The sequence below is a fragment of the Poromitra crassiceps genome (assembly GCF_964638095.1).
Source record: "Poromitra crassiceps genome assembly, chromosome: 1".
Taxonomy (NCBI): Eukaryota; Metazoa; Chordata; class Actinopteri; order Beryciformes; family Melamphaidae; genus Poromitra; species Poromitra crassiceps.
The window spans coordinates 113709492-113723122 of NC_139623.1; the positions used below are offsets into that span (position 1 = coordinate 113709492).

General features: G+C 44.1%; 1 protein-coding gene across 1 annotated transcript in view; it reads left to right on the plus strand.

The window, feature by feature from the left end:
* LOC310778643 (semaphorin-7A) overlaps positions 1–13631 on the plus strand; it is a gene marked incomplete at both ends in the record, with an annotated part of 99310 nt that overhangs the window by 34159 nt on the left and 51520 nt on the right. The window contains 2 exons of the mRNA XM_083639129.1: positions 7571–7678; positions 8936–9075. Of these exons, the coding sequence (XP_083495255.1) occupies positions 7571–7678; positions 8936–9075 (248 nt within the window). The remainder of the gene's footprint in view (positions 1–7570; positions 7679–8935; positions 9076–13631) is intronic.

A 13631-nucleotide genomic window follows, 5' to 3' on the forward strand; every position in this document is an offset into this window, starting at 1 on the left:
TGTTCTACACAAAAGTATCGAAACAGATTTTCGATCGGTCAAAAATTGAGCTCACAGTGCATCAAAACGTTGAATTCTGGCCCCGTGTATAGCCTAATTACCTTAATTACCTATGGCAATTAGGTTGTATTTGTGATGTCATCAGTCAGTCAAGCAATTGTGATGCCATCACTGATGTCACTCGAGCAATTGTGATGTCATAATAGCTCAAAGCCTTGAGACTTGCCCAGCCACGACCCATTGCTGCGCAGCAGCCACTTTTTTGGCGCGTAATAACTCCCACAATTTCTGCGCCACATAGACATGCCCGAACTCAAAACATGCGACTTATTGAGGACAGGTGTGCTATGACTTTTCTAAGGGTTTGGTCAAGCGGTTTGGCACTTCTTTTGAATGGACCCAGACCCGGCCAGGTCCGGGTCGGAACCTCGGGTATTCGGGGGGTCGGGCATACCCGAAGACCTCTAGCTCAAAGCCTTGAGACTTGCCCGGCCACGACCCATTGCTGCGCAGCAGCTATAATTGCTTGTTGTGTCTCTGGTTGTTTTTGCACTCATATGCCCTGTTATATTTGTACTATGTTGTAAACGGAGTCCACAGCACAAGAATTTCACACGTGATAATTGTACCATGGAGTGACAATAAAAATCTTGAATCTTGAAGCTTGAATCATTACAGCAAGGGTTTAAGGTCTCAAATGCTTTTTATTTCATGTTGATAGCTACTAGTGATGCGCGGGTCAGGGTTTTTTAACGCCCGCACGAACCCAACCCGTCATCGGAACCAGTCCGCCCCGCCCGCCCCGTTAAAATATCTGACAACCCAGAACCCAACCCAACCCAGCAGCCCGCAAACGGCCAATTTAATGTAATATGTCTCTGGACTCACGATGAGCGCAGCAGAGCTCTCCAATGTGTCCAAACTCGTCTCTCTCCTTCTCTCTCTCACAGACAGACACACACATGCGTGCCGGTGTGCGACTGGACAACACGCTCTGGATGCATTGCGCGGCTGCTTTCAATCAGGTCGTTGAGTTCTTTCTGCTTGTCGGCGTTACAAACTCAGCTATTATCGATCTTTCCTCAATTAATCCAAGGTCTCAAAATGGAGGTAGCAGGTAGAGGAGGTAGGCTACAGAAACAGTTCTTACTCCTTCCAATTTCATTACCTCATGCGCTCTCAATTGGTCACGTACCCTAGTCACGTTGCAGTAAAATTGACAAATAGATCAGTCGAGTCCACACAGAAAATCTGCGGTGGCATTCGTTTTATGGACACTTCAAATAATAATTACAGAGAATAATCCTTCCAAAATGTTCGTTTTGAGAGCACATAGGCTACCTCATTTGAAGCGCTTCTTTATTAGTGCAGCAGGTGCAGACGGCTTCAGACTCGCTGATTGTGTGTACGTGTGAGAGAGTTCATGTCTTAATAAAGGGTTACTCTGCGTGTTTCACTGCTCTAACTAAATTATATTATAATGTTGCTTTCTCACGTTCTGAGCCTGCCCGGCCCGCACCCGCGATATTTTCATAATTTGCCAACCCAGACCGCCTGCGGGGCGGGCCAGCCCGCGGGACCCAGCGGGTTCTGGGTGACCCGCGCATCACTAATAGCTACTATAGAGGCTGAGAAAATAGGTTTTGGTGAACGTTGACAATTACTGCAGCAACAGTAATGTTTAGCGATCGCCGTTTTGCAGTCATCTAGAAATACAACGGCAAATTTGCCAAAAATGTCACATACCCAATGAGCCTTGGCTAGCATGTCAACAGTCACATCATAATCTGGGTCTGAATCTTCGTCCTCAAAATAAGTCATAGTCCGTTCAGGTCGTCATCTTACTGTCTGAAACGCGGCCATGCAAAATTGCCACCGTGCAGCAGAACGTGCAGAATTTCCAACGTTCACTAAAACCTTGAGGCTAAGCAGATTGGAACATGAGAAATAGAAATCTGAAATTACGTCAGCATCATTAATTTCATCCTAAACTAGAGTTGCCATTTTTGGGAATCGTCTGGATCAATGCCGCTTGCTGCTGGAATCGTCCTACCTGTCTGTCGTGCACAGAGAGGAGGGGAGCAGTGCTTCTAGCCGATGTGTTTAGAAGACCATCTCACTTTGTTCACAGTCTTGCTATAGTGTATGCTTGTTATATTTTAAACTGCCATGAGATTTGTTTGGGGAGCATATGAGAGCGTGAGACAGTCAGGACCTGAAAGCGAGAGAGAGACAGAGAGAGAGATAACATCATGGGTCCTCATTTGATGCTCCAAAATCAAAACGAGTTTGTAATCGGGGCGTCAAGGCAATTTGACGTGCCTCATAACGCTTCTAGTGCATGTCTGGCCATTTAACAGCAGGTGGACTTCCAAACGTGAGCATCATATGCTTCCAGTGCATTCAGGGCTTTAGACTCCGTCATTGGTCACAAAATAATCCCCTTTCATTTTCAATATAAGCCTTAGGTGGCGCTGTTGAGTCTCACTGTCGTAGCCTATACTGAAATTGGTAGTAGACATGGATTGTAGATTTTGGTCTCTACTCTGCAATCAAACACTCTACCAAAGGCAGAACATGTTGCCTGAATGCGGGTATTGATTTCTTCTTTGAGCGAACAGTCTTTGGAGACGTGACTGCGAAGATATTTAAACTTATCAACATTTGCAAGTTTAGCACCATCAATGAAGAAATCCGCTGGAGTTCCTGCACAGCACATTTATGTTTGATAGGCTTGAAGCTTGATAAAGCTGCACCAGGCAAGATTTTTATGTAAAAATACGGCAATTATATCAGCTTGACTCAGAAAGTCAAACTGCAAGAGTGAGAAGCACTCCGTTTAAACTACAGAGATTAGATAGATTATTGGATTTGTTTTTTTTGCTTAAATGCCATTCTGGTGTTGGGTATGGATGGACCCTCCACCCACAGTGACCAATCCAAACTGTCTCCTAAACACCAGCAGAGAAAGCTGGACTCACCGACGTTATGTCTTTACCTCTCTCTCTCCCTTTGGTTTCCTTAAACATGAGCCTCCTGTGTCATGTTTACTGACCTCACTTTACACATTTTAAACATGAGCCTGCTGTGTCATGTTTACTGACCTCACTTTACACATTTTAAACATGAGCCTGCTGTGTCATGTTTACTGACCTCACTTTACACATTTTAAACATGAGCCTGCTGTGTCATGTTTACTGACCTCACTTTACACATTTTAAACATGAGCCTGCTGTGTCATGTTTACTGACCTCACTTTACACGTTTTAAACATGAGCCTGCTGTGTCATGTTTACTGACCTCACTTTACACATTTTAAACATGAGCCTGCTGTGTCATGTTTACTGACCTCACTTTACACGTTTTAAACATGAGCCTGCTGTGTCATGTTTACTGACCTCACTTTACACGTTTTAAAAATGAGCCTGCTGTGTCATGTTTACTGACCTCACTTTACATGTTTTAAACATGAGCTGAAACGCCCATCCTGGCCTATTCTGAAACTGCGCCACGCCTCTTTAGCGTAAAACGCATTTCGGGGGGTAAAAACATGATGGCATCCTCCCGAGTCAGCGGTAGGCGTAAAGCGTGTTTTTTTGCGTTTAAGGCCAGTTTAGCCAATTTAACTATATTTGTATAGTTCTGTTGGTCTATTTTCACTCAAACATTAAACTAGCTGTTCCTCTTAGTGTTACTATGTTAATTCAGTTGGGTCTCATAGTTAGATTACTACTTTAATCTATATTGTATATTTAAAAAGAAATCACGCTTTTATTTTGAAGGCAAAATCACTCAACCGGAAGTACAATTGTAAAGAATTGTTGCTCAATTCACAGATGCGTTCTTCAGGTTTCCCCATCACACATGGAAGAACAAACAAAAACAATGAATGACAGCATTTTCGCGTGAGGAGTGATGACTGACAGGTTTGAGTGAGCTGTGATAACTGAGGCAGTATTGCAGGAGGAATGACAGCGTTTTCGTGTGAGGACTGAAGGCGTTTCAGAGCACACCCGATGCAGTTTACTATGATACACAAGAGCTGACAACGCTTAGTCTGAGGAATGAACCAATACTCTGAGGTAGGAGGATGCCCTAAAATGGTTGCCGTACATCTGTCTCTCATTATTACTCCCTATTCATACCATGTAAAGTCCTAGATGCTTTTATCTAAAGTGCCCTACAGTATTTGTAAAACCAATCTGCTAAAAGAAAGTTATGTTAATGGGTTTTAATAATTTATCATCTGGCACTGACCTAAATTAAACATATTTACTTCAAAGAAGATCTAATATGTAATGTTAGGCTTAGGGGTGGGCGATATGACGATCTTAGATCGTTAACGATTAGAATGGGTCCACGATCTGCCTTTCCAGACAGATCGTTAGAATCGCGCTACATGCAGTGCACATTCTATCAGTTGCATTTCTATGTCTGAAAGACGCTTCCAAAGTTGTTCTTTTCGTTCCATCGACCAACCCTACTGAACCAATACATACTGTATAGAGATAGATAGATAGAGAGATAGATAACGCTAGATAGATAGATAGATAGATAGATAGATAGATAAATAGAGCATGTGCATGCTTGTGAATATTATTTCTTAGCATGTGAATTATTGTAAACTCAGGATAAATGAACAACATGAAAATATTTATGAAACAAATTGTATTTTAAATTTCCATTACTTTTCCCAGGTTTCTCATGACCATACGAACCCTGAAATTAGTTTGTACTTGTACTGTTCAGTAACTTGCAAAATAGTCTTAAAAAACAATATGAAAAAGAATCGTGATAAGATCGTGGATCGTGATCCTGCCTGAAAAAATCGTCATGATATTTTTGCCATATCGCCCACCCCTAGTTAGGCTACTTCGCTTGAAATAATGCGCCATGCTGATTGGTCAATACCTGCTATGAGAAACAGCATTACATTCATTACAAGTTGTTGAGATGCTACTACTAGAAGTTGACCATGTTTTTGTGTGTTAATTTTGTACAATTCTCTGCAATACAATTTTCAAACTAAGAAAAGCCTTTCGACAACATACAAAATGTTTTGGACACACCACATTTTTCTTTGTTGTTATTATTTTCCACATTTTAGAATAATAGTAAAGCATCAAAACTATGAAATAACACAAATGGAATTATGCGACCCCCCCCAAAAGTACTAGACAAATCAAAGCTATCTGAGATAGAGAAAGTAGCCTGAAGCAAAGGCAAAGGCTTTGGGACGAAATTCAAACATAAGACCAACTTCACTGTTTATATTGATCTAATCAAATGTCAAATATGAGAGTTTAGATTACTAGGCATCTCGCACGCTACGCTCTCGCTGCGCAGCCACGCCTATCCTGCAGCTCGCCGAGCTGGCCCTGCAGCTCACATTCGCAGCTCGGCTGCTGCGCAGCCTTGCCCGCAGCTCGGCTGCTGTGTGGCCTTGCCTGCCCACAATGTCTCCCGCTCTCTCTCGCTCAGTCAATCTCCCCCTCTCTCTCCCTCAGTCTCTCCCCCTCTCTCTCCCTCTCCTCCTCTCCCTCTGTTCTCTCTCCCTCTTCCTCAGTCTCTCTCTCCCTCTCCCTCAGTCTCTCTCGTGACGGCCCCTACACACCGCCCGCGATAAACTCGCATGTACTCGCACTCGCCCAGTCAGCCCTGCCCCGTTGCTACAGCGTGGTTGGCTGCCTTGCTGTATTTCCGTCTTCAATTGGTCGATTTCGAAATGCCCCTCCTTCCCTCGCTGCCATCTTGTCGCTCACCAGCTTGCAAAGCATGCTGGGATACCTGGCGTCAGGACATCACAGGCGACAAGACGAGAGTAGGGGCCAAAACCGAAATAGACCAATTGAAGATGGAAATACAGCAATGCAGCCAACCAAGCTGCAGCAGCGGGGCAGGGCTTGACAGGGCAAGTGCGAGTACATGCGAGTTTATCGCCTATGCTCTCGTTTGGTGAGAAGGGGGTCTGAGCCTCCTCAGTCTCTTGTGAGCCTCAGACTGATGACATCACTGATGACAGCATCACTGATGACATCATCACTGATGACATCATCACTGATGACATCAGTGTGTGTGTCTGTCTCTTGTGTGTGTGTGTTTGTGTGTGTGTGTGTGTGTGTGCGCATTAGATACCGTAGATAGATAGATAGATAGATGGATAGCTCACTAGATGGATAGCTAGCTAGCATGGGCAGCCACAGTGGCCTTACAGTCTTACTGCCTTGCTCTGCCCATTGAGCTATACAGGGAATTGGACCTCCACACTCTACTACAGTTTAAAGACCTGTTCTCACAGCACTATTATGACCTGGGAACATGCAGTGATTTGTAATAATAATTAAAGTGTTTTTAAGCCTTTGCCACTCTGCCAGGCAAGTAACTTGTCAAGTAAAAACTCCCAAATTACCTCCTGTTTTAAGATGAGGACAAAAGGTCTAAATACTAATCTCCTAATCCCCTGCAAATCCAACTCTTGGTAAATTCGGCACTAATAATTTGTTTTTTGCCACACACACTTTGTTAGTCTCTTCTCTCCAGTCTCCTCCTGTCATTCATCAATCAATCAAGCTAAACTTTATTTATACTTTTCGTACCAATGAATTTGCAATTCAAGTTATTTCCAGTGCAGTGGATAAGACAGGGAATGAAGGCACAAAGTTTTGTGTTGCTGTCATAAAGTTAGTGACACATTGAAAAACCTTGACCTTGTTCAATTGTATCTGCAGTAAATGTCACTGTGTGAATGAAGCCCAGAGTTTGGGGGGGTAATTAATTCATTACACAGGTAATACTCGTTAGGGCGATAGGTGCTTTAGTGCTTTGCTCTGCCCATCTGCTACGCAAGGAGAGAAACCACTAAGCCTCACTGCCATTCTCCACCTATTGAGCTACACAGGCTTACATTGACCAAACATGTTCAAAATGAAAAGATCCTCCATTAGTCACGGTGCTAGATGAGACCAGATGAACGGACAAATGGGCTGTTTATTAGAAATAAAGGTAGTCTAATGCAGATGGATTGTGTTGTAGAGAATGCAAAAATCCATTTAATTTGAATCCAGCAGAGGTGAGTTTGCGCTGCAGCACGCTGGTTCGATTGTTTAACCAGTGAGCCACTCCGCTCTGATAACGATCTGTCCTAATTAAGACATTACTGCCATGATTTTCAGATGCCTCCCCCTTTACTTTGCAATGGAGACACTAAGTGGGGTTATTGGAATATGGTGATGGATGGCTCGGCGCTCATCGGTGCAGGCAGCTATCTCGCCTTGATGTCTTCTTTGCTCTCTCCCCTCCCCTGTGTTTTCATACCTTCTCCTCGCTGCCTTCACCTTCAGGGTGTCTGTCTGTCTCGGCTCTGCCTCTGTGTTTAATTTTCCCTCTCTCTCTATACCTGTCTCAATCTATCTCTTTCTGTGTCCATCCAACTCTATCTCTCTCTATCCCCCGTCCTCTTTCTGCCGCCGCTGTACCGATCTATCACGCTGACTCTCTGCCTTCTTCTCCCTCTCCTCTCTCCGCCCCCCCCCCCCCCCCCTGCTCCATCTTTCCTCTCGCTGTGTTATAGATGGGAGTCTGTATTCCGCTCTGTCGTCGGTGGGGGGTCACGCCGGCTCCATCCGACGGACGTTTGGCTCCCAGAAGCTTCTGAAGACAGAGAACGTTTGGCTGCTGAGTGAGTAGGAGGGGAGTGGCACTGAGAGGCCATGCTGAATGAATGTGGTGGGTGGTACGTGGTACGTGTTCTTGCAGAAGATTAGCCAGCAGCCTCCTGGGGAGAGTAACGTGTAGGTGGATTCACCGCCACCCTGTCTATGGTTTGGGCGAAGGGTTATTCACAGCAGTGGCAGCCGATGTGCCGACTCTGCCATGCTGAGAAGGGATATGTGTTGAGGGAATAATAAGAAGCGGCATGTACATAGCAAAACATGTCCACATTCTTTCAATATTATTGTGTTTTAGTGAAACTATCTGCCAGTGAGGTGAGATGACTTCTCCTTTTCAATGCATTTTCTCCAAAATGGTGACCTGACAAAGCCCACGTACGAAACATTGTCGTTTCAGTTTGCCAAGCTGTTTAGTTTTTTTTATTTGAAAGCATATTTTTCTCTTTTTTGGCTCTTGAATTAAAGCTTACTTTATGTCCCATTTTCTTCCAGCATACTGTATGGGCTTTCATGCTCTATACTTTGTTCCAGAAGTCATGTCCAAAATGGTGATACAATTATTTAAGAAAGCACATGGCTGCTAACTTTGCGAGGCAACTGGTTTCACGCAAGAAGAGATCACGATCACGCGACAAATCCATCTCACGCTCGCATCTATTGGTTTGTTCGGACCAATCAGCATCCAACAAGGAAGCAGGAGGTGGTCCTACATGGTTGAAGTTGGCCTTTTATACGTGGTGATAGACAGATGGTTCATCCAATCACCTGCCAAGTCTTTTTTTTAAGTGCCTGCCCCTTTTAACCAGTTTCCAAAATCAAGTTCCCAGATGGTTTGTATTGGTTCTGTGATACAAACCATCTGGCAGTGTCAGGTTACATCGCTGCACTGGCTTGAGTTGCAAGATAATGTTGCTTGGTCCAAGAAAATTCACGTTTGAGTTGCATTGAAGAATTTAGTATCAACTGAGAGATCTGTGTCTTCTTCACTGGAGAAAAGAAAGAGACAAGCTGGTGGCAGGTTCTTTGTTCTGTTCATCTGAACAGTGAAGCAAAAACAGGGACACAAATGATTTTCAGTACAAATGAATGGATAGAGGTTCTATATGTGAGTTTCACATGTGCTGTGAAAGTCTAGAATTGTGCTGGAAAACATGAAATTCTCTCCCCCTTCTGGCAGAACTTTTAGTTGTTTGAAACAGAAAGATTAAATTTAGGAACATTTCTGAGGTGTAATGGCTCACATGTGACCCCCCGGGTGTGTGCAGATCCACAGTTTGCCGGTGCGGCGGTGATTCCGGCCTCACAGAAGTTCAAGGAGGAGATCTACTTCTTCTTCAGCGAGATCAACAAGACGGCGCGGGTGGACGAGGAGCCGTACAGGGCGCGCATCGGTCGGGTCTGCACGGTGAGAGCCACATCACCGTGTCACTGTGCAAAGCTGGCTATTGTTTGAATGGCCCATTCTTTCAAAAATGCGTTGACAAATCACTTTTTGAAACCTTTGGCCAAAGTTGCTGAACTTAAAGGAGCGATTTGCCCACTAGATGTCGTGCTGGAGCTGTAACGTCAGATGTAAACAGTCTATTCACCTTATTCTTTGCCCATACAAGGACGCTTCTGCATGACGTCATTTTGTAATCATCTTTCCGGTTTTAGACACGGAAGTAGATTACGCCTACCGTAGTCATTTTTAGACTTGCCAAAAAGCTGTTTAAAAAAAAATAAAAAAATAAAGTTTTAATATTTTTCGGGTGAGAACGTAACATATATGTGACCATTTTATCAGAATAACGCCTATTTGGAAATATTTAATGAGCAGCGAGGACTGGGAGCGCTGGCTGTGCTGGCCGGTCAGACTATCTATCTGTCAAACCTAGGGATGTCACAGACATTATGTCCGATCCAAGATCCATGATTTTGAAGTTCTCCCAAATGAACATGTTTTTTTTTAGGTTTTGTTAAGCCCTCCCAACTCCAGGCATCTTATTTCTAGGTTTGTGTGTTTGTTCGACGATTGCATTAAGGCCCCTACTGAGAGGATCAGAGAGGTGTGGCAGGAGGAACTTGGTGTTAATCTGCCTGAAATCATATGGGACAGGAGTCTGTCTGTGGTCCAGCTCTGCTCGGTGAATAGTAGACACCAGCTGATCCAATTTAAGGTTGTTCATCGTCTTCACTATTCCAAGCAGAGGTTACACAAGATATATCCTTCTGTCTCGCCACTATGTGATAGGTGTCGGGTGTTGGAGGGCACACTGTCCCATGCTTTTTGGTTTTGCCCTTCACTGTCCGGATTCTGGGCCAAAATATTTGACTGGTACTCTAAGGCCTACAAGGTAGCCCTTCAACCGGAGGCGGAACTCGCCATCTTTGGCTGCTCAGAGTCCTCTTTGCTCCTCCCGGTGGCCGTGCGGCAGTCTTTGACGCAGGGAATGACTGTTGCCAAGAAGGTAATTCTTAAGGAGTGGAAGTCCTTCTCTCCACCTTCTTTTCAGCTGTGGCTGACATACATGGTCTCGGTTGTGCGGATGGAGAGACTCAGGTTCCAAAGGAATAATTCATTGGGGAAGCTTTTGGTTATCTGGGACCCGTTCCTGGCCTAATTTGACGAGGTTAAAAATGACAAAGTGACTCACCCGGCCGATTAGATATGGACCACTTATAATGGATCCTATTTTGTGTATATTGATGTATATTTTGTAAAGCACATGGACATTTTACGTGACTGGTAGCACCACTTTGGAAAGTTGGAAATGTATATATGTTTTTGTTTTGTTTTATGTCTTTTTCTTTTCCCTTTTCCTGTCTGAGTGTTTTTGTTTTTGTTCTCATGTTCTGAAAAACCATAAAATAAAATATTGGAAAAAAAACAACCTAGGGATGTCACAATATATTGTCCCACAATATATCGCGATATCAAAACGTGACAATATGTATCGTTGAGATGAAATCTCATATCGCGAGAAAAAGAAGCGGAACATGGTGGCACTGCTCTGCATCTGATTACATGCTCGCTCTCCTTCTCATTGCTTTGTTTGAACAGACGAGGGACGTTACAGACAAGGAGGATGAAAATGGTGAAATTACTCAAATTAGCATGGAGGATGCCTCCTCAACTTACAAATCGATCGCAAAAAAATATTGTTGAAATATCGTATCCTTATCGTGAACCCAATATCGTGTATCGTATCGTATCATGAACTGAGTGTATCGTGACACTACTAGTCAAACCCTACTCTAGGCTACTGGCAATGAGAAAACACTGTCGACGTGCTTCTGTAACTAACGTTAAATGCCGTCGGCTCCTCGCAGCAGTAACACTATGAACATGTCACTGAAGTTGGCCGCAGTGTAGCTTAATTCTGAATGTTGCCAAACTTCATTCATTATTATAGCAAGGGCGTCGTTTTGGTCTTAAAGTTGGTAGGGTCGAGGACGGCATGAGGGGAGGCGGTCTCGGTGGCGCCTGCAAGCGCGCCGCCCAAAAAAATTTGAGGTTTTTGTTTGACCTTTTTTAGCCATATTTAGAGGAATATCTAATTTTAAATACAAAATTTTAGGTTTTTTTAACCTTTTTTAGCCATATTTAGAGGAATATCTAATTTTAAATCAACATTAGGATTATAGTGTTGTGATGTCATTATTCAGTATCTTCTCCTTTTCTCAATAACTTTCATGTCACCACCTGCTCAGCTCTCCTGTCAGCATAATGTAACTAACAAACACAAACTGTAGGTTTAGCCATCTAATCATGTTCTTTCACAAACAGCCGGTTTGGAAAGAAAAAATTACCACTGAATCCCACACATCATACATCCTACATTTCTTCCTCCTAAGAGTAGCACGATCTTCAGTCAGATCGTTCGTCAATCGCTACCCTTTGACATTGCCAATACACTGATGTCATCACGCAAGGCAAGCACATGGCTAATTAATATGGACATTAACATCCATAGCCATGTGCTTCAGCTGCGCGCTGTACTTTGCTAAATTAGCATCGATGCTAGCGGGACTTACCCAGCTATGTCATTGCCTGCTTGCTGCTGCTTGCACTGCTGCACTGCTGCGTCACTGCTGCTTGCTGGTAATGTTAATCCCATGTCAGAAAAAGTCTCCAGATTTGTCGCTAATGTTAGTCTCTTCTGAGAAAGTCCAGGAGGGTCTGTCTGCTGCAGGGAAACCCAGAAAACTGTGTGTGGGTGGGCGTTTGTTTGGTCATCAGCCAAATGAGCCAATCAAATGTGAGTTTGGGGGAAAAAAATTGGACTGGCCCATTCAGTTGTGAAAAACAGGGGTAAATTTAACTTTGAACATAATGCAAACTAATTTCACTCAATAATGGTGGGGTCAATTCTATCCTTGCAAAATATGGGAAGACAATCTAAATGACCTATATAACTGCACTCCAAAGATAATGCAAATAAGGTTGCTTAAAAGTTGATAGGGACAATTGCACACACTGAAATGTTGGTTGTGACATGTCACGAGCAACCCTATGCAAATCGACGCGCTTGTATTATAGTGACGTTTTGTTTGGTAATTGGCCGCCAACTAGCGCTGAACCGGAAGAACAAATCCAATTGCGTGTAACGCGGAAGAGAGAAAAAGTGGGCTGGGCTGAATAAGGTGAATAAAACACATAGGCATGGCTTCCCATGCCACCGTCTGCACTCGCATCGCTCTGCTCTAGCTGTCTGATGTCTACATTACGCAGCCTGACCAGCCTGTGCAGTGGAGACATGCAGAGCGAGTCACAGAGCCGACCGACAGCACTGCAACCCAAACCAGGAAATACACAGTCCCAAGCTGCGATACAATCAAAGACTAACCTTTCTGGGGGCACGGTGGCTCAGTGGTAGAGCTGTCGCCTCACAGCTAGAAGGTCCTGGGTTCGATTCCCACCTGGGACTCTGTGAGTGCTGAAGGAGTGCGTGCCCGTCCGCATGTCCTCGAGTGCCCACCGCCCAGGTGGGGTCGTCAAAAGGGCCTTTCTGTGTGGAGTTTGCATGTTCTCCCCATGCCCCCTGGGGGTTTCCTTCATATAGGAACCCCTCACCAAAACATGCAATATCCTGGTCGCTGAAGTGGTGCCTCCACTGGTCTTTCGGGGCACCTGTTCGGAGGGAGTGGAACTCGTTGGAATAGCGTGATCCTCCCATATGCTATGTCCTACCGGTGAAGCTTCCCCTGTCAGGTGAAAAGAAGCGGCTGGCTACTTCCCATGTCTCGTTGGAAGCATGGAGCCAGTTTTGGCTCTCCCCAGATCGACAGAGGGTGGAGCAGCAACCAGGATAAAAAAGAAAAGAAATGCACTAATAATAATAATAAGAATGGGATAAAAAAACGGGGGAAAATATATATTAAAAAAAACAAAAAAAACAAAGAGACTAACCTTTCTTTCACAGCCACGGCCGCTTCATTTTTCCAATCACAGCCACAGGTCGATTCACATTATGCTGTCAAGCCTCGCTGGATCACTGTTTATAAATGCGGTGGAGGCAACATCACACATGAGGGAGCAGCTGCTCCGGCGCTTGGACAGGCTTGGAAACAGCAACGCCTGTTTTCACAACACTGAGAGGGGGTGTGGCTTGGTTCACTGCAACTTGCCTCTCTCGCTAGATATATAATAGTGGTTTGCAGGCATCTAGTAGCATTTAGCTCCTTTAATATAGACCAATAGAGTATCGCAGGGATGACAGATTTTTGTAGGCCAACCCAGAAGTTAGCATCGCACTGGGTTCCCTCATCTGGAAGTCAATAGGATTTATGTGTGGGGATTTTGGTTAGATGCCTACGTTTCTTCTTCACAAATCTTCACAAATGAACACGACTTTTATGATTTTTGAAGCGTAAATGTGATCATCAAAACTCGTGATTGCCACAAAATCACTTCAAAAACCATAAAAATCATGTTCATTTGTGAAGAAGAAACTTAGGCATCTGATCAAAATCCCATAC